This window comes from Perna viridis, chromosome 3, assembly GCF_037379345.1.
Source record: "Perna viridis isolate PV_CMFRI_1.1 ecotype Kerala chromosome 3, ASM3737934v1, whole genome shotgun sequence".
Lineage (NCBI taxonomy): Eukaryota > Metazoa > Mollusca > Bivalvia > Mytilida > Mytilidae > Perna > Perna viridis.
The window spans coordinates 15054115-15081152 of record NC_142447.1 but is presented as its reverse complement, the minus strand read 5'-3'; the positions used below and the strand labels follow the sequence as shown (position 1 = coordinate 15081152).

The following is a 27038-nucleotide window of genomic DNA, read 5'->3' as shown; positions in this document are numbered from 1 at the left end:
TCTTTCATCTTATAAATTTTATTTTAGTACGTGTCAGCGGCGTCGATTACATATTACTTTTGGTTTATAAATGATAATCTAATTTTAGAAATACATGAAACAAACTTTCTGATTGGATAAGAAATTTCGCCCGTCATCTCCTGATCTACCTTTTTTATGATCTCCTAGTTCAATTTTGATGTTTAAATAGAATTATTAGGAATTACTTTGCATGCGGTTTAGTATACGGGCAGAATGATGTCACATTCTGCCACCGTAGATAAGACAATTTCTTGTATCCTGATTTATAAATCAGGTTACAAGATTATGATGCATCAGACTTAATACTTTTGTTTATAACTTTACACGTGCTTTTATTAAGTACGTGTTCAAGAAACTTAATGCCAGTTCAACCAATGATTGTTTCACTCGTTTCGGAATCTTGCTCACAAAGTGGATATTCAAGTGCATCGCAATGCTCATCGTTCCAATATCCGCGCTGGCCGACTTGAGCATCCATACAGTCTTCATTTCCGTTGGAATTGGGCTCCCCAGGCCACCAAAATAGAGGATCTATTTTCTCAAATGTTGAATCCCAAAACCAATGACCTTCGTTAACATCATCAGTACCATCTAACCAGAAATCTCCTAAAATATCATTATTGTGGATATTATTACGCTTGTTTGTGAAAATATAACTACAGCATTAACTGTTAACCTCCGACAAATATTTAAATTTCCCAACAAATTTCCGTCTGACTACAGCAACATATGTGTATCTAGAAACATTAAGCTGTGCGTTTTATTTCAATCTGCTTAAGGTGAAAAAAACAACACAATCTTAATTTCACTTATTAATATTGTCAACTCATAGTGTATTGTGTATAGGTGACCATTGTTGTTCTTTTGACCGGCAAGTCAATTTTAATAATACTGGGAAAATATCAAAACATTACCTCTGATTAATTAATGTTGGCACCCAAAACAGAATTGGTAAAAATAACACAGCCAATTAATACTTTAAAATAAAAAAAAAATTATCCAGTTGCAGGCGTACTTCATATTATTGTCAGAAGGAAAATAACGGTGAAATAAAGCCCAAAGGAGAAGGGGCGATAAAGAGTCTAATTGGCCTAAAATTCAACTGAAAATTAATAATAAAGTGTTGAAGGATTTAATTGTGAATTTGGAGACTTGAATCCATCAAAAATGGGAAAATATAAAAACTTGATAATTCTTGCATTTAAAGGACAGAACAAATGCTTGAAGTTAACCAATATTCAGATATTCTGTCAGATTTTGTACTTTCTGTCCCTTTCTGGTCACATTTTTGGGAAGAAAATGGTGACTACATAGTGAATACATTCATTATTGCATGTTTTATCATATGTAAAAATAACATTTGTTCCTTGGCTGTGGACTTAGTTTTCTGGATTTAAATTTGTCCGAAAAATAAAAAACAATAAATTTATAAGCATTTTTTTCTAAATGACGCAAATTTGTGGCACTATTATGACGTCATAACAGTGAATTAATGACACGAAAAATATTATTTTTCCTTACATTTATTCATTTTACTATGTTATAAACATATTTTATGTTATAACTACAAAGTTGATATTTTTAGGCAATTTTCATAGCTTAATGCCCCACACCTTTCCCCGAAGGTGATGATGAATATTAAAGGTTTAGATAAGGTTGGTTGAAGGACCCCTTTAGGCCATATTAAAGTACCTAATTTTTTAGGGTATTTTACAATCATTTTTTATTTGATTAAAGAGAGGATTATTAATTCATTTCAGAGGAACATTTATGCGGTGAAAAATGAGCTAAAAAAATAGAAAAAAAAAGAACAGGAAAAGTTTTATGCTAGAAATATATTGGATTCAAGATTTCCGGTCTTTTATTTTTCATGCACGTTTAACGTTAGGATTTCCATCATTAATTGGTCAACACAAATGAGGAGGAATGAATGAAAAAGAAGGTTTTTAAGACTCGCATAGAAAAGATAAACACCAACTATTATTACAGCCCCAGCAAAGTAGGAAGTTTATAGTGACCATGCTGTCCATCCGTTTGTCTATCTACGGTTCTTATCAATAGCTCCTCTAAAACCACTGAATGAAATTTTATGAATTTTTTTAATATTCTTTGTCCGATACTGTATATGCCCCTCCTGTTTTGTTTTTCCATCTGTATTACTTTTAGGATTAACTGATGCAAAACATGACATTGGTCGAAGAAAAATGGGAGGGGCATGTTCTACTCTGCAACTCCTCTAAAACTTCGTTTTGGACTTCGTTTGGACTTTTGGAGGTTCATGATGGAAAAAATGAACTAAGTCATTTGTTGACCGGGGGACATCCTCTAATTCTAAACTCCTTTAAAACCGCTGAACGACATAAGATGTAACTTAAACAAATTCATCATATATGTAGGATGCCATTTTGCACCACCTATTTTGTGTCCATCTGAATGATTCATGGAGTTTCTTATATGGTTTTCTTACATGTATGAGGGAAAGGGGGATATTCCTAAGTGAGCTTTGCTCTCAGCTTATCCAGTTTTGTTTAATATAGGAGTCGCCTGTTAATTACAAAAAAGGCCAAACAAAAATTGCAACTTTTCAGTATAATTATACTCACTCCAGTGTTGTTTCGTAAGACAAAGTGCATTAGTTATAATAACCATTATTTTGAACTAAAAAAGGCTGCATTACACATTTCTTTGAATCGGTTCCTTGTTATCAACCCTTACGAAAAATTAATCAAAGGAACCAAGATTGTAGCGGAAATCGAAATAATGTAATCCAGGGACAAAGACCAGACAGGGAATTCAGATACACAAAAAAGCAACATAGAATTACCAAAATAATAGTACAAAGCAAAAGTTAATGAGCAACTCGGATTCCACTAAAATTTGAATCATGAACCAGTCGCACCATTAGGGTTAGCACCTGTTGCGATGGATTTGCAAAGAAATTCTAGATTTAGATTTTTAAAAAATCCGAAATCGCCGATTCGATGACACACTAGAAATAACCATGAGCAATGCTCAGTGAATTAAAAAACAAGCACGTTTTGACTTCCATATTGGTTTGGATCAAGATTAATAACAGGAAGGCATAATAGGATTATGTAATAACATGTACATGTAAAATTCTGTGAGGTTTCATTAAGTTCATGCAGCGATGTAGAAAGGGTTACTGATAACAAATGGTATCCCCATGTCCCAATAGTCATAAAGGCCAAGGTCAGCGTTTTGTCATGTGGAACTTCAAATTTGATAAGAATCAGAATCTGATAAGAGCGGTACATAGTGAAAATATGTGAAAAAAGCTTCTGTAAAAGTTTCATTTTACTCCATTCAGTGGTGTAGTAGTAGGGTAGGAATGATGAATTAGAGTTTGATATCCCTTTATGTAACAGAAGGAAGTAAGAACAAATAACGGACGGAAGGAAGAAAGAACAGACGACTCTATTACTTAGTAAAAACAAAACATTATAGATCATAATGTGGTGTATTTTCAGGGTAATCAGTTCTGTTGTGCTAAGAAAAGAATAATCAATTATTCTTGAAAATTACAGTTGAAATACATGGTTTTCGTTTATTCATAACAAATATGAATACAGTGCAGTTTATGCTGTGATAATTTTTGATTTATAAATCCCCAACAAACGATCATTTTTTGTGCAACTCGAGTGACTTAACTTTTCCATAACGACATGGGAAACACATTTTGAAACTTTTTGGGCTATATTTATAATTATAGTAGGTCAATGGCAATTAAACTTGACAGAAATAATCGAGGGAAGAACTTTTCACACCCATGTCCTAATTCAAACACACAATGCAATCATTCAAAGCTTTCAGTGGTAAAGACTGCTTTGTCCATTACTTACAAAATAATCAGAGTACAGTCTAGTGCGATGGTAAGCTATTAAGACATCCTCAGCTTTTTTCTTACCCGTTAAGTGCTGTAATTCTAATTCAAGAAATCCTCTTTCGTTTTCAGATTCAATTCTAGCCAAATGAGCTGTCTGGTTTTTACAATAATGCTGCAAAATAAATGAAGGAGTAATCAAGGGAACCAAAGTTATAGCGGTAATCGTAAGAATGTATTCCAGGGACAAAGACCAGACATGGAAAACAGACATACACAACAAAGAACATTAAGTAACTAAAATCATACATACAAAGTAACAAAAGTAAATGAGCAACTCGGACTCCATTAAAAACTAGGAGCATGGACCAGGTGCACCAGTAGGGTAAGCGTCCTCTGCTTTTCTAGAAACAACCGCCGAGTTGCTCATAAAAAATCAAGTCCTGGGTAGACAAACGAGGAAAGGAAAACTATGACCCGTTGAATAAATCGGTTTTCATGGTGCTGATGGACACACCATAACGATCCACGAGTTCATGATGACGACCATAAAACTCCTGTAGTGATGACTTCAATCTTGTAGCAACATAACCCTGTTCCAGAAGCCTATTTGTTATAGTTCTAGCGCGATACAAAAAGTCTGCGTAGTTTCGGCAAGCTCTGGCATAACGTATGAGTTGTGATATGAAGATCACTGCTAACATTGTTTTCTCAAGCATAAACAAAATACATAACATATTGCAATAAAGTTAAACATACATACAAACAACAAACAGATAAACAAATATACAAATAAATGTATGTAAAAAAACGAAACGAAAACAAAAAAAAAACATATTTATAAGAATCAGTTTTTGTAAGAATCAGGCAGTGGGTGAAACATGATATAAAAAACCCAACATTTTGTCGATTTAGTTCGAATATTTGCACCATCAGAATTTATTTGCACCATCAGAATTAAGGGAAAATATATTTTCGATATCACTTTGGTAAGTTGAGTTACAATGTCATTGAACATTTCAAGGGCAAGTAACTTCGTCAAAAAATTCATTCTATTGAAAAAGTTCTAAGCAAATTCAATAATGCGGATATCAAATATTAGTCTTTCAAATAGAGAGAGCATTCTTAGTGAGATTGCAGTCCGATCCGTTCGTTTCTGGCATGCTTTTTCCTTATTTTTTCCATTTGCCTGGATCTTACAAAAACTTACACTTAAACTTTGTTTACCATCGCTTCTCGCCAGTTCATTGCATGTTAATGAAACAGATAACATGAATCTGAATACGATATCTATCCTACAGGACATCCACTACTAGTACTCTGTATATTTGAAACTAAATACATGAACATACTTATATTTGCATTGACACGTTTTAGAAATGGAATTGTCTCCATTAGACCTATACATATTACGTTACAATTACGGACTATTTTATATTTATAGGTTATATTGTTGTAAACCAAATTATAACGAGTAATTAAGAAAAACAAGATTCAAGCGAAAATCAAGAGATTACATTTCACGGATAAAGAATAGACAGGGAAAATAAATACTCACAACAAAGAACATGCAAAAAAACAAAAAACAAAAACAAAAACAACAACAACAATCTGACGCGTACAAAGAAACAAAAGTAAATGAGCAACGCGGACTCCACTGAAATTTGGAAGCATTGACCAAGTACACAGGCACTGACAAGTACCGGTACATCGGAATGGTAAGCGTCATCTGCTTTTCTAGAAACATCAATGTCATGTCGGGGTTGACGAAAGAGGAAAGGAAAAATATAACACGATAAATTAATCGGTTTTCATGGTGCAGATGGATAAACCAAAACGGTCCACATGTTCAAAACGAGGTTTTTTTTCTCTTTTTCATCGATTTCACAGAGTAGATCCAGCTATGAGGCATTGGTATTGTCTGTAGTGGCTTAGCTCAAGTTTTGGGGTAGATGCATTGAATGAAAAATCCCCGAAACTAGAGTTGTTTAAAGACAAAACGTCATCTATATAGCGAAAACTGATATCAAAGGATCTGGCTAAATGATATTACATTTTCGGATAAGATTAGCTATAAAGTCAACCTTAGATTAAATTCGATAAATATGCCACTGCAGATAGTTTTAAGACATTTTGTGGAAATAAAGCTATATTAAGTCACCCTAACAAGCAAATACAACACATTTTCCGAAAAAGTAAGCAGGTATAGTATTGCTGTAAAAAAAACAAATAACAAAACAACAAAACAAAAAAAAAAAGAACAAAACAAAAAACAAAAAAAAAACTTTGTGTACCTTTTTCTGCTCATTTGTTCATGATTTTAATTAGTAAGTTAAATTTTGAATTTTTGAAAAACAGCCAGCTGATACAGCAGTGAGGACCCACTGCTACAAGAACATGAATATTTCCGATAGCTTGAAACATGGATTTTACACCTCTTCTTCTTCATTAGTATTGCATCTGTTAATGTACGTATGCCCTACTACCCACAATCAATACTTCTACCACGTTTCAGCTTTTATTTTTAAGTTTTACTCAATAAACCCGGTTCAACTGTGTGTAGAAAACAGTGCAACTCAGTCGCCTTAATATATGAGTAAAGGAATATGTTAGAGGATCACACTTTGTTTCCATTGGAATGCAGACCGTCTGTTATGCGGCAAATATGTTGTCAATCTAAAACTCCAGCAGTTGGCAACATCTTTGGTTTATGTAAAGGATGATTTGGAATAGTGATTTACAAAGTACGGAGAAACTCTACCATGTACTACATATTTGTATCTAGATATTCCGTTTTTTTTAAGAGTAACAGCGATGTATAATGCATTTCAGTCGGGATTTCACTAGAGGTATTAGTAGTACATGATAGGTCTTAATGCTATCATATTCCGACAATTATTAATTGTGGAGGGTTTTCAGAAGATGATTCAAATTCTAACAGGATCCACTTTGAATCAATACCACTACGAAAGTAACAAATGCCAAGGATAGACTGAAGAGCTTTTTAATAAACTGTAAAATAGAAGTTGATAGTTTCGAAAAAGGCTTGGTAGTTCAATTTGCAGATACAGCTATTAAGCTTGTTTATATGGATTCTTGGACTCCCACCTACAACCCCCGCCAAAAATAGGCCATAAAACCTGCTAAAATGGTTCTTTTATTGGAAATGCTAGTGTCTGCTTTGGTTTTGATAAAACCAGAAAAGCAAAGTAAAATAATTCCTATACACTGGGTCTAAGGTTAGGGTACATGAGACAAATTTCGATGGTTAATCAAAAATCCTGTGGTACAGAAACAAATCTTAAACAATTACCATATGGCATTAAATAATCTGATGGGTCTGCGTATACAGAGGTTCAATAGCAATTAGGCTAATATGATGGGCTAGAAATGCTATGTTAAGACATGTTGGAAGTTTATATAAACTATTCTCTTAAGTCTTTTTTTCAGAAGGACATGGCAGTACACAAGAATGTTGTAATATCGGACTATATGAAAAATCCTTTGACAAGGATACCAAATAATTTGGTTAGAAAAGAAAAACATGTTAAGTTGAAATTATACTATAACAGTCAGAATGTTTTTTTTCTTTTCCATATGTTACCCTCAACCCAAAATCATTAGTTCTCATATAAATCATTTGCCAAAAGCTTCCGTGACTACACTTACAAGCTTAAAATAACGTAGGCCATAAACTTAAAAATACCACAATATAAAATAACATTTAGCGTTGAAAGTTTCAATTTTGAACAATTTACATCATTATATGATATTTCTATTATAAAAAAAAAACAAAACAAAAAAACAAAAAAACAAAAAACAAAACCAAAAACATAATGTAATTGATAAATCATTTTAATGTCATTTGCCATCTAGCATATAAAAACTGTTTCATTTCTGTACAATTAACTATTTATAGTTTATGAGAACAAAGTAAAGAAAAAAATGTATTTTTTTAAAATGATATACTATATGAAAAAACAAGGGCGTAACTCAAGCCGTATCAATCGAGAATTTTGGTGATATGCCTCTGAAGTTAAGATGAATCTTCTGCAGCCAACATGAATATAAATAGTCTCGTTGATTAACATGAGAATTATAAGTCATGGATATCTTATTGCCAATTCCTATTGTCCCCCAAAACATTAAACGCAAAATGCATATGTATACTTACGCAAGGGCACAATTAACATGAATATCATGGCGTTAAGCATTTATACGATAAGAATTGAACATTCTACCGAACCCGAAATAGATAGCGCAAGGTCAAAACGTCAATATCGTACGTACACAACATGTAGATAAGGCTTGTTCTCCAATCATTAAAGCTTTAATTATGTGCATGTATTATATGCAATGTTGCGTGAAATTCTTATCGAGGGTTTTTAATAATCTGTTGCAGGTCTATTATATATTTCGACAACCTAGTGACATAAGGTGGATTGTTTGAAGTCATTAAAAACTTTTGCAGCAATTACACACAAAGATATACGATAAGATTAACCGCAATTTGTTTCCCAGAGTGCGAAGAATTGGGCAGTTCATGACAGTATTTCCAAGTCTTCAAAATCATTACAAAAATAATTTTAATCATCTAACCATGGGTACAACCCGTTGCAAAGCGATAAGAAATTATAAGATTTGAGTTGATACTTCAATACACGCGAACAATCCTCTTAGTGGCATGCTGATAAATGGGCATTACGTAAAGAAACCGCTTCCATCTCAGACAAAGAAGAGGAATAAACTACGCCACAATTTAAAATATGTGACAAATACAATTCCTGTTCATGAAAAATACATTCTTTATGTACCATATTATGATTTGAAAACAAAGTCTAAAGCCCAAATGTAGAATCAAAGTTTTTGAGAGTTTAATATAATTGATTAAAGTAGTACTATTTCGACATATTCTACCTAACAATTGTATTGAAATCTTTCATTAAGAAAATTGAATGTACTACTAAGTGATTTACATTTGGTGTTTGTTTGTTGTGTCAGTTCATTTTTGATCCGCCATTAAAGGCTGATGGTTGAGGCCCGGTAAAACTTGATTTACTCTTAGGTAAGTTTCATGCTCCAATTTTTGACCATTAATGTGTCTTTTTATCTGACGTTAATTATTAGGTTGCACGGTACAGATGTGATTGAGGTGACCTGTTTTGTACGTTAAGTTGACTCTGTCAAACTTAAAAATAAAAAGTGGAAATATTGACTGTGGTAAGTAAAGTAGTCGTTCATAAATAGACGCAATACTTATGAAAGTAAAGATGTATAAAATGCATGCTTAAAGCTATCGGGAAAGAATCAATTTCTCGTCGGTCGCAGTTGCTTCTCTTTTCTGCAATAGCTGACTGTTTTTTTTTGTTTTGTTTTTTTTTTTTTTTTCAAAAATACAAAATTTCGTACGAACGTTATGAATTAACATCATGAGTATATGAGCAGAAAAATGTACACTTATTTTCTTTTTTACAACAACGCTATGTCTGCTTGCTTTTTCCCAGTAGTTTTAAAGCGCCTGAAAGTTTACAAAAGGTGTCTTTTGACAGACACCCAACGTTTCTTTTTTTGTTTTATGAAAACTAATATACTTTTTTCATTATGTTACCATAGCAACAGATTTTTATGACTAATCATAAAAGAATATCTATCTTTTTTCAAGGCATTAAAATGCAAAAATTTGAAAAAAAAAACTATTTAATTTTTACAAGAATAAAATGTTAAATTTGCTTGTACAAGTGTCCCAATATAGCTTTATATCCACAAATGGTCCTAAAATTTTCCGCAGTGAAGTGACCTATCTGAAGTATGAAAACTTAGGATTTCGATCAGTTACCGAGGTTCTCGGTGTCTTTCAGAGCTTCTAAAAGGTGTATTTTCACCTGCTAAAAACCTTACGATGACCTCTGAATGTATATACTTTTTTATATAAGTTATGCACTGATGTATTTGTTTAGTTTCCCTATATCTGTTATATTTTCCACACACAAAGTTTCAGCTACGAAATGTTTATGTAATCTTAAAAAATGTGAATTGCTTTATTAATAAGTTTGCAAATGAAAATACTGAAAAATTTGATAATGTTTTTAAACTGCTTTATTAACCGATTATCTGTTCACTTGACGCCGTTTTCTCACAGAGAGGATATCCATTGTGATTACAGTTGTTGTCATTCCAATACCCATGGTATCCATGCTTTACTTCTAGACAATCTTCATTTCCGCCGCTTGAACTTGGTTCACCTGGTGCCCAAAACGTTGGATTAATTTTTTCAAATGTTGTTTCCCACCGCCAGTCGCCTTCTACCACATCATCAACGCCATCAAGCCAATAATTGCCTGAAAAATATTTACTCCTACTTTTAAGATTTAATTGATGGATTACATATAAAAAAGATATGTTTGAAAATTTAATGAGGTAACAATACCACATTCATACAACATATATAATCTGCTCAAAATAACCATTCAATTTATCATGACAGTGTCTTCATGCATTGAATGTGCAAAGTATATACATTGACTTTAATAGTGTTTTTTTTTCTTTTCGGTTTGACTTCAGGACCTTAAGGAGTAATCAAGGGAACAAATATTCTATCAGAAATCTAAAGAATGTTATCCATGGACAAAGAGCAGACATAGAAAACAGACACACACAACAAATAACAAAAAGTAACCAAAATAATACATACAAAGCATTAAAAGTAAATGAGCAACTTAGACTCCACAAAACACTGGGACCTTAGAAAAGGTGCACCTGTAGGGTATAACATATATATTTCAAAAGTTTTATTGCTATAAACTGCCAGCACGAAAATGATATCTTTTCTACATGATCATCAATCGGTATTGCTCAGCTGTAGAATTTTATTATATGTACATGAAATTAAGTGTAAATTATATATCGCGAGAGAAATATGCAAATGCAACTGTAAAGGTTTATTGTTTACATGATAATCAGTAAGAAAGAGTTATAATAACCAAAAATATGAGCACGAGTGTCACAGAACGTCTATATTAAACGCGCATCCTTTGCACACGAGTAGTTATTCTTTGATTATTTATGATAAACACTTGATTTTCTGTTTATCATATAGATTTTCTACATAATGTATTGTTGTTTTCAAAATAAATTAAAAATTGTGTGATCGGCGTATTGATTTTCACATTGTGACGTTTTTGGCATTAGGAAGTCTGGGAGTGAAATTACCGAATTTATTCTACAGTGTGAATTAGCGATTTTTTTACAAGGTAACATTCGATAAATCATAATAAACAGTTTTGATACTAAGACGTACTATTAAAAAAAGTATTACTTTCAGTACCTAAGTGATGTGATAAACTGAACTCAAGAAATTTTCTGTCTCTTTCTGAGTTGATATGTGACAAATGAGCTCCTTGGTATCGGCAATAGTGCTACAAAAGACAGAAAGGTGTTACAAAAACATTTACACAACTTGACATGTCATAAAAATATAATTCTTGTTCGAAAAATGAATTATATATTTTGTTTTTGAAATAAAGCAATAATGGAGAAGGCTAGAAGAATTGTTTATGAATTATATCTGTTTGAAAACCCGATGCAGTATTCATCATGCATTTTTATACTTTCAATAATATGTTCTTATTTGTCTATTTTTGAACACTGCCATAGAACGAAAATATAAGGTGAGAAAGACAGTTGCTGTATATATAAGTTATATCGATGTCCGGGGGGCAGAAAACAAACCCTCTTCAGTGCAAGGTAAGGTGAAAAAAAAAACAATGCAAAGACGCATGCACGCTTGTGTATAGATGCATAATTTAGGTAGAAACATTACGATTAATTCACTGTACATTTTTGTAAACAACTCTGTTGTTTATGTGCCAATTTAGTCCAAAAAAGTGAAAAGTTCATAAAAATACTGTGCACCATATGCCAAGGTCACTTTGAGAAAGTCAATTTACTTTAAAGAATTATCTTTACTAATCTTGTTGGTTGTTATCTCTTCGACATAAACACCAAACCAACAACAAGAACAAAAGTAAATAACAAATACGCACAAAATTAAGTACGAGTGATACCGTTTTGAAGATGAATGTTCTATCATCCTTAATTTCCGTTTGACTAATTTCGCTTTCCCCAATTGTAGTAATGGCCATAATCTTTATTTTCCATATTTGTTTTTATATCTTTAAACTCCTTTCGATTTTATTTAAATTATTCAAAGTTTAGACCCAATACTCACTGACGCTTCCCGCCATGTCATTTCTACTTGATGGAAAAGGTAACATGAGTTAGAATGAACCGTCCATCCATCTGGGCAAATGCCGTAATGTTGAGCTTTACAAGTGTAAATATAAAGATATTGGACTTTAATGAGTGTGTGGTTTTTTTTTAACAGGGAATAATAACATTTACACATCACGAATCGAGTAAATGATTACATATATCGTTGACAAGCTGTTAGTTCGTGAATACTGTAAACGTATTCATTTCCGCGGTTGCTAATTTTCGCAGATTCTGTCAAGTGACCTTATTCGCAGGTATCAATTTTCGCAATTTAAAAAAAATGATTAGTGTTACATAGTGTTAAAAACAATTTCGCGAGTATTTTTCAGTCCATCGCAAAAAAGCGGAAATTAGTACACCCGAAAATTAATACGTTTACAGTTTGCAGTGGTGGATCAGGGGTTCCAGTGTTGGAATATTTTGTTTATTCCGTACATAAATCGGGCAGAAATGGGCAAAAAACAAGCCTTACCCTTCCTCCTTCAATATTTTTTTAAAGAGTTTGCTTTATGGAAATATTTTTCTCCGATAGGTGGCAGATACGTAGAACTAGGGGAAGTTTGTTTTAAGCACTTCCCTATCTACGAATCAGACAAAGTGTTGTTGCACGTGGAAAAAAAATATCTATTATATTTAAATTCATAATCCAAGTAATTATACCTCATAACCTCTAGAAATAATCATCAAAGTGTATATAAAGGCTGTTTATCTAAGATATTGATAGGTTAAATTTAGTTGAAATGCACAATGGAAAAATAATGGCAAATGGCATAATTTTCCCACACTTTTTCCTTATATAAGCAGTAAAAAAATCTCTTTGTCAAAATGCTTGAGGTTAAATTTAAATAGCTTTTCAGTTGCTTTCTAGACGTATTGAACGTCAAATTGAGAAAAGATTGGCCTGATTCTTGCATAGAATTCTACTTAATTCGTTATCGTTATCATATTTAAACATCAAATCACCCATTAATGTACGTTAATTGCATACACGGAATAAAAATCATACAGATATGGATTAATTTAACTTACGCCATAACAGAATTAAAATAAATAATTTTAATTGTTGTCTCATTTTGGTTTCTTACGAATTGCACTTATTCAATAACTACACATGTATGCACCTTCAACCAATACTGTAGTGATAGTGTTATCTAAGGTCAATGCGTCTTTCGAAATAGCAAATATACACAAAATTTACATTGTACTTGTATGCATGACAATCAAAATCAACCGACTGGGATAAACCTGTTATGTATGGGTTAATGAAAGATTCAATAAATGTGAAATATTGTGTTGGCAAAACGCCTGCAGAAAGGGGAAATACGAGATCTGGTAAAATTGAAATTGGTAAGATGGGCGTTTCGCTAACAATGATTACGGAAGTTCCTACATGCTTTACTAAGTAAACAAGGAGCCCGATCCTCACATATGTTAGGCCGAGATTAAATACGTCATAATGGTAACAGATGACGACAGTCAAGAAACGGCCGCTCTGGAAACAGATAAAGCCTTATTTTAACCCATCTTCCCATAGTACCACGGAATGTTCAAATTATGAACGCGGACAGTTACATAAAACATGAATGACGTTAATATTATAACGGTTGGTCGAAAGTCTCATTCAACTCTAGAAGAAGGCACCGATATTTGAGGGGGGGGGGTGGCTGGGATAATTTTAAAAATACAAATTTCACTTCGAAGGAAAAAAAATTCTCTGTGGCAAGAAAAAAATAAATGAAGTTCCATAATGGCGGGAAAAAAATGATGTTGTATTCTGGTTTTCATAATTTTTGCTACCTATAGTTAAAAACCAAGAAACTTATGTACGAGACAGCTCGGAACTTTTACAGTTTCTAAATTACAACAAATTTGCTGTGTGCTTATGACATGACAATCATGTATACAAGCATGTTCAGTAATGAACTAATTAATGTGGCTGAAAACGTTCACTTCGAAATGAAATAAGTACTATCTTTAAAAAAAGATAGCCGACGGAGTAAAATTTGTTCTTTTAACTTTTAATTTTCTGCATTTCATTCTGGAAATAACGCATATGGCTCGCAATTTCAATTTTCGATACAGTTTTTTCGAACACGACTATGTTATCAGTACTTGGCCAATCGGAAAGCAGACTTGCGATCAGGTGACTTGTGTTTCCATAGAGGAGCGTCTTTAAGGTCAAAGGGTAAAAGGGAATCTATACCTACTTCGTCGGAAAAAGAAGACTATGATATATATTCTTTGAGCAATGAGAACTTTCTTCTAATATTACAATTCGTTCTATTAAAATTAGTTCTTAATGCAATTTGCAATGAGGACAATCCCTAGCCATGACACATGCGACATACAAACGTAAGAACTTATTAACTTTATGGTTGAAAAGTTCCCAAACAAGCACAATACAATATGTTCCGAGGTGATTGGTGTTTTGATCAACTTCAAATGTTATTTAACATTGCTAATAAGAACCTGATCTACTCAAATTTACTTATACCTTATATAAGTCCTCAGTAAATTACTTAGAGAAAGTGAAGTTAAATCCAAATGGAATAGGGTGAAACCTTACGACACCTAAGACTTAATAGTAGTCCAATGTGCCTAATGCATAATCTCAAAAGTTTTAATTCATTAAAAAGCTACCCGACTGCAAAATATACAGCGTGTTCTGCTCACTAGCAGAGCGTGTGATCTCAGACTTTAAGTCAATAAAAAATAATGATAAAAAGTTATTAACATTTGTAACAAAATAATATCCAAAATTACACACAATCTCGGATTTGATACGAAAGCACTGGTCTAATATAATTTATGACCCTGAATGCTCTCAACTTTTAGAACCACCACTAAAGCCGACCCTGGTCAAACCTTAATAATGTACGTTTTCATGAACAATTTAACTATAAATATTACTCCATAGCATTTTTTATCTGTTGAAGACAAAATCGTCACACGTATATACCGTTCTTTAGATATGCATCTTTTACATAATACATTTAATTTCGAAACTAATTAATATTTTCACCATACGATATGACGCTAATGTAACATTCGTAAAATACACTTTGTGATATGTGTTTATGTATTACATTCGAATTCACTTAACTGTATATATATATATATATAATGTTTCATAATTTATAATAATGAAACTTCTCTCCCTTAATGCAAGCTGGAGCGTGGAGACATTATACGAAACCGGAAAAGTTGCCCAGGCTGCAATAGATATGGAACTCTACAATCTTGATATTTTGGAACAAAGTTAGATGGACATCGTCTGGAGCGGTCATGCTATCTTCAGGGCAAACTCTACTGTACTCTGGACCACCAAACGAGGATGGCAACCATCAACATGGAGTAGAAATCTCACTCTATATGAAGGCCAAATCATCATTCATCGAATGGAATCCTGTGAGTGAAAGATTTATCGTGGCAAGATTTATGTTGAAAATACAAAAGGTAACAGTCATTCAATGCTACGCTCCTACCAACGTAGCAGATAAAGACGACAAAGTTAACCTATATTGAAAAACACTTGGGACATCATGATTGTAATGGATAACGCAAAAGTTTGAAAAGATAACACAGGGAGACAACTTATCACAGGGAAGGAATGAATTGGTAGCATCAACGTAAATGGAGAATGCAAATTTTTGCTCCCAGAACAAACTGGTCATAGGAGGTACGTCATTCCAACTTCCTCACAAGGGTATACGCAAAACAACCTGGGTGTCTCCAGAGATGAAAACCAAAAGCCAGATAGACCACATTACAGTCAGCAGAAAATGGAGAAAGGGCATGCCAGCCATAACAGTTTATTAAGGTGCTGATATAGCATCCGATCGTCAACTTGTGGTGGCTAAATTTAAGATCAAAATAGTCATGGCAACTAGACAAAATCAGTTTAAGGCGAAGTATAACATTAGGAAGAGGCGCAGCAGACATACAATGGGAAAAAGTAAAATCCACATATTACACTATATGCCAAGAAGGACTTGGAATCTCAAAGAAGGAATGCAAGCAATGGTTATCTGACGATACAATCGAGACAACTGAGAAGCGTATATCTGTTAAGATATAACTTGACCAGGTCAAGACACGATTGCAGAAAGAATGGTTGATGAGCGAACATATTAGCATTAGGAAAGAGATAAAGAGAAAGTACCAGACTGGATAAACAAACCTACATCAACGAGATCATTAAGATTCCAAAGAAGAGCGACCTAAGCAACAGCCAAAAACTGGAGAGGAATTCAGCTACTTTCCCCGATTCCGATGCGGTCGATCATGTATTGACCAAATTGCCTCATTACGGGTCATCATGGAGGAGTAAATAGAATGGCGATCACCTCTGTACATTAACTTCGTGGATTTCAAGAAGGCCTTTGCATAATTAACAGAAATGCACTTTGGTAGGTGCTAAAACACTGTGGAATCCATGTCAAATAATTAAGATTATCCAAGGTCTCTACAAAAACACCGAATGCCAAGTTTTCACACAATTCAACACTCTCACCATCCTTCAATGAACATATAAGAATTACGCCAAGGTTGTCTACTGTCACCCCGTATTTTCTATATAAGTGTGCAAGAATTAATTAGATATAATATACAATCATGAATTTACTCATAGATTGCCTCTTGCTTAATTGATATACTTTGGGCTTCTAAAAGGCTATAGACTCTAGATTAGTCCTGTATAGTTGATTGTGACGTGGGCTGTTTACCCGCACAAGTCCCAGATTATATCTTGCTATTGAAGGGGAAACTTTCCGGCCTGCAAGACCACGTGCGGGTCCGGGTGTCAAAAGAAATAGGCCTGAAGCAGTGCTAAGCTTGTCGTTTGTTTTGTTTGTTTGTTTTTTTTTTGGTTTAACGTCCGAGCAGCAATATTTCAGCTATATTTAGACGATGAACATGAAATAGATGATAGCTAAGCTTGTCGTAAAAGGCGACTTAATGGTGCTCAGAACCCTAGTCGGGCGCTTTTATGCCATGCCCACAGAGCATCTGGGTTGTGTGCCCGAGGTGGTAGAAGTGGAATTGGGTACCCCTGAGGTGATACATGCTGAGGTTGTCGGGCTGTTATACAGAAAACCTGACCTCAAACAATAGTGGTGCACCGTGTTCGGAAATGTGTCACGTTCCTCGCATGTTAAAGAACCCTACTGAAGTATTCGATAGGAGTAGGAACCTTTGTGCTCTGCCACAGGAGGCTTAATTGCCCGACCCTACCCATAACTCCCTTTTCCTGATGGCAAACAAAATTTGCCCCTGATATCCTTGTGTCAAATCCCTTTTTTCATTTCATCATTATCATCAAGGCAAAAAAATATGCCATATTTCTAAAAAAAATAATATAATTCAATTGGTATTTAAAAAAAATTAATAATTTTAAGAAGAGCAAAAAAAAAAATATTTAGCAACATTGAAAATCCCGCCCCCCTTTTCAGTGTAGAAATTGTCGGTGCCTAAGTGCTAAATGAGTTGAACTTTCAATGAACTCCCTTTTTATCGTTTTCCCGATAACAAGTACTTAACGGATAGTAATTCATGATACAAACCACGACCGATTATTAATGAGCTAATCGATAGATACTAGTATGTATAATGTATGCGATGCATTTATCAAGTAATTTTGCAGTATATAATATTTTGCATTTGGAATACTCTTAGTACAAATGCGATACACATGTAAACACGTTCTGCACCAATTCATATGTATTCACAACCATAAAGGAGTGTCATTTGGTTTTAACATGTAATCAAATTAACGCTTGCTTAGTGGTGGTAATTTTTACTGTCGTTTTGTAATGTATACCTGAAACAATTAATCGCTAACGAAGTAGGATATTTAGCGCGTTTTAAAACCTGGTTTGAGGTAGTAAGGGGTAAGGGAGGTTATCAAAATAGAAAGGTTTTTAGTCACAAAACGTTTGAATGACTCCTGTTACTCAAGATTTAGTGTGACACTGATGTAGGAAGGAAGCAACTCCATGCAAGGGTTCAACTTTAAGAACAAAAATGTCAGCCTCTAGCACTTTTGCTCTTTGAAAACTGAGAAATTGAAGTATTGATTAAATGTTTAAGAGGTGTACTTTTAGGAATACACCATAAAGAAGAAAAATGTTGGAAATGATGCCATCTATTGCATACATTTTTTAAAATTGATAATTGAAATATAAAATGTCACGGTATGGCCAACCGATAACCTTGCCAGTTTTACAAATCCTTAACCTTTAAAATTCGGAAAAAAAGATACAATTTCATTTTTTTATTAGATTTCAAGCTTTCGCTTTCATTGTGTAGATGCATTCAGCATATGACTCTTACCAGCATTTAACTGTGTTTCAACATATAAATTTGCTCCATCATGCAGAAAATAAATATTTGTGTGACATTATTTTGCACCATTGTGTGATCCGTAATGCTCTTTCTTTCATGTAAGTCATCATAATTTGATATATGATAACCTGTATATTGAATACTTAAATGATTTCAGCCGTTAATTTGATTGATAAAGATTTTTTCCAATGCTGTCCGTGTTGCTCATTTACTTGCGATGCAGGGTACGTATTAATTTGGTTATTTTATGTGTGGTGGAACCATTTATTTATACTTATAAGGACGCTTACCCTAACGGTGCACCTGGTGCATGCTCCCAGTTTTTAGTGGAGTCCGAGTTGCTCATTTGCTTTTGTTACTTTGTATGTACGATTTTAGTTACTTCATGTTCTTTGTTGTGTATGTCTGTTTCCCATGTCTTGTCTTTGTCCCTGGATTGCACTCTGATGATTACCGCTATAACCTTGGTTCCCTTGATTGCTCATTTATAAAGATGGTTCCAGGCTATCTTTTTTTTTCATTTTCGTCACAATAAATAGGGAACAATTTTACAATTTATTTTTGCAATAATGGGATCCACTGTATAAGTTTTGTTGCTAGCTCACATATGAGACCATATATATTTAATAAGATTTCACATCTTTGATAAAATATTAACTACCTACTAAATTTGATACTTACTAGCTGCAGGGGTATAGCTCCTTTAACACGGGTGGACCGGAGCAAATCAAAGAAGCTAGATTACAGAGTTATATTTCATTTCCTTTGAAGATTCTTTGGTACGTTGTTAATTTTTTGCATCATTTATTGCTACGTTATATCAAGGTCAAGATCAAATACCGTTTTCAAATATTCTGTTGGTATTGTCACATGTTTAATGGTGAGTTTTATTATCTTTAATTTAAATTTTGCTATGTCGAATTATTTTCCACAATTTTCGCATTTATTTACTTAATTTACATGTCACTTTCGTTAAACTCAGAAATCCTTTGTGCCTCGTTTCAGGGAGCTGCATTATTGTTTTTTTGTGCGACATCTTGTATTCCCAAGTAATATATTTTAATGTGTTCGGTACTTTGTGTATGTATATCGCCTTGAGGCCATGTTTTGGTATTTTGGCGTATTTGAATTATCCCAATACGCCTCGATATGTTTTTACTAATATTTAAACTGATTCTGTATTTTGGAAATCATTGAACACTGGTATATTGAATATTTTTTTAAAGGAATAAATACCCCATACTGACTTTATAGCATATTTCAAAATGAGAATTAGGGGTCACCGAATCCTTTTTTTGTTATATTTATTAAAATAAACCCAAATATCCCATTACAGTCATATATAAAATTGTCCCTCCAGTTATCCTCCTTTGAAAGAATATAGATCATTTCAAACACTACAAGTCATAACTTGTAATTGTGTTTCTAAATTCATAATGTCTGTTGAGTGAAAAAACGTATAAATGAAAGAGCCCTAAACATAACTTAACTGCTACTTAGACTGCAGTAAACTGTCGCTTCACACAGAAGTTACACCGAAAAAAAACTTCAACGGACTAAAGAACATGCAAACGAACGAACTGACACTAATAGGACTATACCTGTCCCGATTTCAACGCAGACGTTATGATTAAAGTAATCATTCGTAAAGAAAATTATTATTTTTTAAATATATGGGACAAATGTTAGGAAGAAAACGGAGCGATTCAAATTAAACATTTTCAAAAAATAATTTATGAATGAAGAATATTTTTGGTGCTTTTCCGTTGATTTGACTAATTTTATAGATTTCGGATATTACCCACTATTTCCAAATTGTCTGCTGGGTTTGCAGCATGTTACATGGCTATAAATGAATTATTTCAGCCTTATGTTAATGTTGGTAATAAATGTGTCTTCGTGTCGTTATTTGACATTTTAGTTTATTTTGAAAGAGTGTCATTGCTCTGTTTTCTTGGGTTTTATAACTTTTGTTGTCGGGCCTTTCAGAGCTAAATTGAAGGTGTTTACACTTATTGAAACATATCTTCATAAGGGTCATATAATGGTGCATTTGTTGCGTTTCACCATTTCTGTTCCTTTATCTTTTACAATTATTTATCGTTTTTATGTGCAACAACTTAAAGTATTTCCATTATAAGAAAAAGTAATTTTTATATCCGTCTTATTGCCCTTTCCTTGGTTCAAACCCCAATTATTTGCACCGGTCCATGTTCTTAAAATGAAGTTAAAATTTCTATGTATTTTCAATATTAAGTTTCTCATATCATATTTATTGATTTTGTATTACCAGTTTCCTGTGAATTTTAGTTTAGCGCAGTCACTTTTGACATTTTCACAACATTAAAAAAAGCATTACGAAACATATCTAAAATAAATTAAATGACACGCATGAAAACAACAGAAAATACCAACTATTTAAAAACTAAGTTTTTTTCCTTGTAAAGTATCAAATGGAATGAGGCACAGCGTCATTGATAACATATCATTATCTTATCATTTCATAAAATTTCCCATTATTGTCTTTATTCGTTTATATATAAGGATACTACCTCATTCAGCAAACATATTTTGATAGATTTATATCTGTCTTATATTAATTGATTTAACTTAATTGTTTTATGAATCTGTTAGTAAATACAATTGTGCCTTTGTTTAGGAATTGACGTAAATGGCAATATAATGTTAGCTAAATAAAAATCCTTTTTCAAAATGTCTTTCACAGAGGCATTTGTGTCAAAATTTGCCTTGTCACATGATGACCTACTGAAGATTTGGATTTTTTTAATAATATTATGAAATTGATAATTAAATCATTTCCTACAATAGAGAATATAACATATTGCTTCTCTAGATGAACCAGTTTTTGTTAACATAAAATCCATGCAAGAATTTTTTGAGAAGGGGACTATTTCACTTTTTGAAGGTTTAATTCATGTAAGATTTTTTATGGGATGGCTATTTTAATCTTTAGGCTTTTTTTCCTTTAAAATTTAAACGGTATTTTTGTCTGTTTTTACATATACGGAAAATAAATTAGCTGGATTTTATTTGTATGGATTCTTAGCATCGCACGTTTGGTACATTTGGGCATCTCATAGGAGAACTTACATGAAACATTATTTATTTATATTAATTACTGTTCTGATGTCAAAATGATTGCACTACACAAAAATAAAACAAAAAACAAAACACAAAACAAAACAAAACAAAACAAAAAAAACAAAACAAAACAAGACAAAACAAAACATTATCATATACGGAACGAATTTGTCCAAAGTAATATGATGCACGTCGTACATTTATTTCAGTTCTGAGGCACGGACCGTTTTCCTCTCGAGGGTAGGATGGGGGATGGTTGGGGCTTGGGTTTTATGTTGAGTTAGAAATAATTATCTTTTGTCAGCGTCAGCCGGAGTAAAAAGCTTTTATTTGAAAATCTACATTGTTAGTATTGAATCATAATGTTTTCTATCCATGGCTGAGGGAAAGAAAATTGCTCAAATTTGGAAAGAAAATTATTTATTTGACCATCAAAATTGTATTTAATGATTTAATCAAACTTATTCAAGTACATTTATATTAAAATTATACCTTTCTGAATACCCGGAAAGCGGAAAACAGGGGAGAGCAATGAGAAATTTAGTGAAATAATCCACACCCTTTTTACATCGAGAGTCGGTTTCTATTACATATGAATCGAATAGTGTGTTTATGTTAAATATCATCCATTTAATTTAATCAAATAAAAAAGACTATTCAAATGCCGATCATAAAAAAAATTTAAAACTATACGGCGTCAGTTCCGACTTAAAACCAAGAAGAAACATTTGGCCTAAAGGCATCATCAAACATCTCTTTCTTTGAATCGATGGTATATATAATCTGAGTGTTACTATAACAACAAAGTGTGACAATAATTACGCATGTAAATATATTTAGTTCATAATAACAGAAGCTTATTCGACAGTACTACAATTTTCGAACACTCTCATGATCCTAAAAAATGTCGAATTCCCCCCAAAAAGTTACCATACGATTTTTTGACAACCGACCGAAAATCGAAGGTAAATTATCATAGATTGCGTATACAAAAAATCAGCTGTATGTTAGGGGGTGCAACAAAATCGATAACTAAGCGTCTTTTTTTATGAAAAATCTCTCGCCTATTTGTAGTTAATTTCGGCATTCTGAAATTGTTGATCACTACCTTAGTAACATATGTACATACATTGTATAATTGTACAAGCTCCGTGGCATTTGTGACTGAATCATATGTAAACATCCTCAAATTATGCAATCCACATTTAGTTAAACGGCAGCAGTTTGCATTGACGTCATAGTACCTGTGATGATCCATATTGCCGGTTTAAGAACTTTTTGAGGTATGATGGTAAGTTATAGAGCCGTTTACCACGAGTTACATGTAGATCCATACTTCGTCTTGGTAAAAAAATATGTATCCTCATTGTTTCTTTCCAACATTGTGATACTTGACTTTGTCTCTAAAGAAATACTTAATTTTGAATTTTATCTCGTAATCTTGTGATTTAATCCGATCTTCAGTTTTCTTATTGATTTCTCCGTTTACGCTCATGATCATATCGTGTACTGAATGTTAACGCTTCACTTCATTAATTTGGAATTATAATATCAATTTAACGATGTTAAGCTTTGTCTATGGAGGATGGAACTATTTGTACCCAAATTAAATTTTACTCCATCAATGATGCACGGATATGTTTTTTTTTTATATCGATGATGTCTCGACCAACGCGAATATGCGAGGCTTCCTATGACACAGCGTTTACAATTACATCCTAACTGAATACCTCACTTCCGAAGAAATCATAATATATGTTATACTTATACATTTCTTATGACTATGTATGTATGATTATGAATAGTGTAAATGTACAATTTCAACCAATGCTTCTCGCCAGTTCATGGCATGTTCATGGAAAAGGTAGCAGAGCAGGAGTCACAATGAATCATCCATCCATCTGGACATACACTCCCTTAACAATTTAGATTTGCAACTACATGTATGACGATTAAGCACTTAAAATATGTTTATACAAATTACCTTTGCTTGTAAAGTTTTAAGCTGATGTAGTGAATTCAAATAAAAAGTGAATACAATACGCAGAGTATTCTCCAGTGCTTAAAATGAGATACTATGTAGATTTTTTTCTTCCAGATTCAAATTTTCGAGGACATGAATCAACACTATACAATAAACCAAGCATAATTATCGCAAAGTATTTCAAACTTTGTCATGCATAACAGTATGAAAGCTTAGTTCACATAAATATGCTAATTCACGTTAGTTAGTAAGAATCAAGTTCAATGGGTTGTCAATCCGGTAAGACGGAAAGTCTAACAGAAGACATCATGCCTCATCTATGTGATAGAAAATTAATATCGTTCATTCAAGTTGTGCTGACGCAAAACTAAAAACTTCTTAAGTGATGATATCAAATTTTAGGACTGAACTAACCCCTATCGTAGAAGCTTGTATCCGTGCTCTACTAGAAAGTCAATCAGAGATGTTGGTATATTACAACTGAGAAAGGGGAAGTTTACAATGTTAATTGAAGTCATCACTACAGACATTTTATGGGCGTCATCATGAACTCGTGGATCGTTACGGTGTATCCATCTGCACCATGAAAACTGATTTGTTCAAGGTGTCATAATTTTCCATTCTTCTTTTGTCTACCATGGGCTTGACTTTTTATGACAACTCAATGTTGTTTTTTTTTAGAAAAGCAGAGGCCGCTTATCCTATCGGTACTCCTAGTTCATGCTCATTTACTTTTGTTACTTTGCATGTGTTATTTTAGTTATTTTATGTTCTTTGTTGTGTGTGTCTGTTTTCCATGTCTGGTCTTCGTCCCGGGACTTCCTTCTTTTAATTTCCGCTAGAATCTTAGTTCCATTGATTACTCTTTGTAAAGTTATTTAACAGAATACAGGTTTTAATTTATATCCAGATTCTTTTTTTGACAAGGTAAAAGTGTTAAACATCATGAGATATATCTGTAGTAAAATTTTCTTTTTAATCTATTAAACCATGTTGGAGATATTGCCCCTTTTTCGACGTTTTTTTCCCTACTTCTAATGTCATTTCTTTCAAAACGTCTGCTCTGTCACTACCAGACCAAAGATTTGGAATGAATATTTCATAGGGCATCCTGCATAAATCTGATGTGGAGATTTTTTATTCATCCAAAAACATAGCCGCTTGTACTAAAAATAGAACAAAGGGGTCAGACAGAAGCTTTTAGTGTATGTCACCAAAACCGTTAGGTTTAGCCTAATTCTTACAATGGCCGGAATGATCTTTATGATAAAGCCTACAAAAGTGATCAATATCTCGGACGGCTCATCGTTAAAGTAATTTCCTTATGAGGGGGAAAATGATACTTTTAGCAGTTTTCAGTCAACATCTCGGTAACTATATAAGATAGAAAGAAGCTTTCAACTGATGGAATAATCCTTATGATAAGTCCTACCAAAGTCGTTCGACGGAAAATCTGACAGAAGACATCATGTCTCATCTGTACGATAGAAAATCATATCGTTCAATCAAGTTGTGATAACGTCCTCAAAACTTCTTTAGTGATGATATCAATTAGGACTGAATTTACACGTATCGTACAAGCTTGTTTGACTGTATCCGTGCACTACAAATAAAAGAAAGTTTATGTACAGAATACAGACTCAACTGTGAAATGTATTTGGAATTACGCTATACAAACATGTTACGTTTCCCGCTCGCTGTGTCTGTGTTCTGTGACGCTGTCTTTTTTTCCTTTTGGCATAACATATCGACAATAAATTCGTTTTTGTCAATAACTTTCGCTTCATTCGTCAAAATATATTATATCGTTCAAACAAGTTGTAATGACGCTTTCAAAACTTTTATTGTGATAATGTCAATTAGGACTGAATGAACCCATATCGTAGGGGATTATTTGATTGTATCCGTGCTCTACAAAGACACTCAATGTGCAGATTAAAGGCTCAACTGTGAAATGTTTACTTCATAGGTTAGAGATGTTGATATATTACCATTTAGAAAAGGAGAAGTTTACAATGTGAAAGTCTAACTGTTTGCGTTTGTTCTCAAACATTCTGTAATCATCAATGCAACTGTAATTGACACGTCTACAGGTTCAAGTTACCATGCAGTCAGATCGATTGTTGACGGACATTAAAATTCATTCTTTTTTATTTACAGTTGACTACAACAATAAAAAAATGTTGATGTATCTCGAAAGAGAAGACGCTTGTGGTGGGTAAATTTCCCGACAGGATAATGGGGAAATTTGGTAAGCGTATAGTCATCAAGTTTGAAATAAAAGCGCCTTAAGTTCCTTCCTTAGAGTGATAACTTGTTGTCAAAGATGGGGTAAGGCAGTGCTGCGATGATAAATCAGTGTCTGGAAATGTTTGTAAAGAATATTTTTGCTAATCAGTTACAATATAAGGATCAGTCATAATCTATTTTGGTAGACGTCTTCAAAAATTGATGATGCACTAAGTAATGTTTATTAATCAAGTATAATTGTTGCTTAACAGAATACTGTTTTTAATTGATTTCAAACTCTTTTCACATAAACTCCTTAGTACATATACGGAAGTTTAAAAGGGTAACCAAGAAATGATTTTGAGTTGAAAATAAGTATCTGGGTAAGGGAATCTGGGTCTGTAAAAGGGAACCATTAAGACTTTTGTTCCTTTTAATCAGTAGTCTTTATAAAAATCAGAAATAATGCCATTCATGCATGTCTAAAACCCACCAAATTAACTTTTATTTCTTATTCAGAAACATTTACAGACCACATTACCAGTCCTAGTTTTTCATTCAGTTGTCACTTTTCAGATAAATATGATATATATTGTGTATAAAAAAATTCAGTAAGAGTTATCTTTCCTGATTTGGCCGATTTGGTTGATTTTAGTGGGACATGAATGTATGGTTTTCTAAAACAAAATACAGATCTATAATCAGAAACGGTTATCTTTACAATTCCAGGTTAGTTAGTACGTGACTTTTTGTCAATTTCTTTCTTTATCAAGTAACAAAATGCTCGGTAATGTTTCTGTATAAATAAAACTTATCTCCTGGTATGCGTGGGTTCGTAGATGACGTTTTGTCTCTTAAAAATTACAGTTCCATGAATTGTATATATCGCATCTACCCTAGAAAACTTATACAGGACACTACAGACACTATTCAGCTTCATATCGTGACTTACTCTTAGTGAAAAAAACTCGTGGCTAAACGCAGTGACTCCCCATTACTTATATTTAACTTTAATTTCATTTGTGCCAACGTGCTTTCAGGACCTGCGTATGGAGTTATCCGCGATTTGTACTCTTTTGATTACCGTTCCAATCCTGTTTCCTTGATTTCCCTTCTATGATTAGAAAAAACATTACCATATTGTTTGTACGTTAATCGTCCTTATTTCATGCATTGTTAGATATTCATGATTGATCATAATCACATTTTGTAGGTACTTCTTTAATAAGTACAAATATCTAGCATCAC

General features: G+C 33.1%; 2 protein-coding genes across 3 annotated transcripts; both read right to left on the bottom strand.

The window, feature by feature from the left end:
- LOC148621147 (C-type lectin domain family 4 member K-like) lies at positions 1–8148 on the bottom strand. Its single transcript, XM_088575222.1, has 4 exons — positions 8037–8148; positions 5073–5196; positions 3947–4037; positions 1–627 (listed from the first exon to the last, which is right to left on the bottom strand). The coding sequence occupies exons 2-4, from the start codon at positions 5166–5168 to the stop codon at positions 389–391; spliced, it is 426 nt and encodes a 141-aa protein (XP_088431348.1). The 5' UTR covers positions 5169–5196; positions 8037–8148; the 3' UTR covers positions 1–388.
- Positions 8149–9941: 1793 nt separating this feature from the next.
- On the bottom strand, positions 9942–13277 carry LOC148621146 (perlucin-like). 2 transcript variants are annotated; one of them, XM_088573967.1, is made up of 4 exons: positions 13163–13277; positions 12090–12184; positions 11160–11277; positions 9942–10200 (listed from the first exon to the last, which is right to left on the bottom strand). In XM_088573967.1, exons 1-4 carry the CDS (start codon positions 13203–13205, stop codon positions 9962–9964), a joined length of 495 nt encoding a protein of 164 aa, XP_088430093.1. In that variant the 5' UTR covers positions 13206–13277; the 3' UTR covers positions 9942–9961. The 2 variants fall into 2 exon arrangements, with proteins under 2 accessions (XP_088430093.1, XP_088430094.1); XM_088573968.1 differs by having other exon boundaries at positions 11187–11277.
- Between the last annotated feature and the right edge of the window lie 13761 nt (positions 13278–27038).

Coding starts and splice junctions, on each gene's coding strand:
- LOC148621146 (XM_088573967.1), bottom strand. CDS start 13,205: ATGAGACAACAATTAAAATTATTTATTTTAATTCTGTTATGGC. Junction 12,185..13,162: donor TATTTTAATTCTGTTATGGC/GTAAGTTAAATT, acceptor ACACTTGTAAAG/CTCAACATTACGGCATTTGC. Junction 11,278..12,089: donor TGACATGGCGGGAAGCGTCA/GTGAGTATTGGG, acceptor TGTCTTTTGTAG/CACTATTGCCGATACCAAGG.
- LOC148621147 (XM_088575222.1), bottom strand. CDS start 5,168: ATGTCCTGTAGGATAGATATCGTATTCAGATTCATGTTATCTGTTTCA. Junction 4,038..5,072: donor ATGGTAAACAAAGTTTAAGT/GTAAGTTTTTGT, acceptor TTTATTTTGCAG/CATTATTGTAAAAACCAGAC. Junction 628..3,946: donor AGAATTACAGCACTTAACGG/GTAAGAAAAAAG, acceptor ATGATATTTTAG/GAGATTTCTGGTTAGATGGT.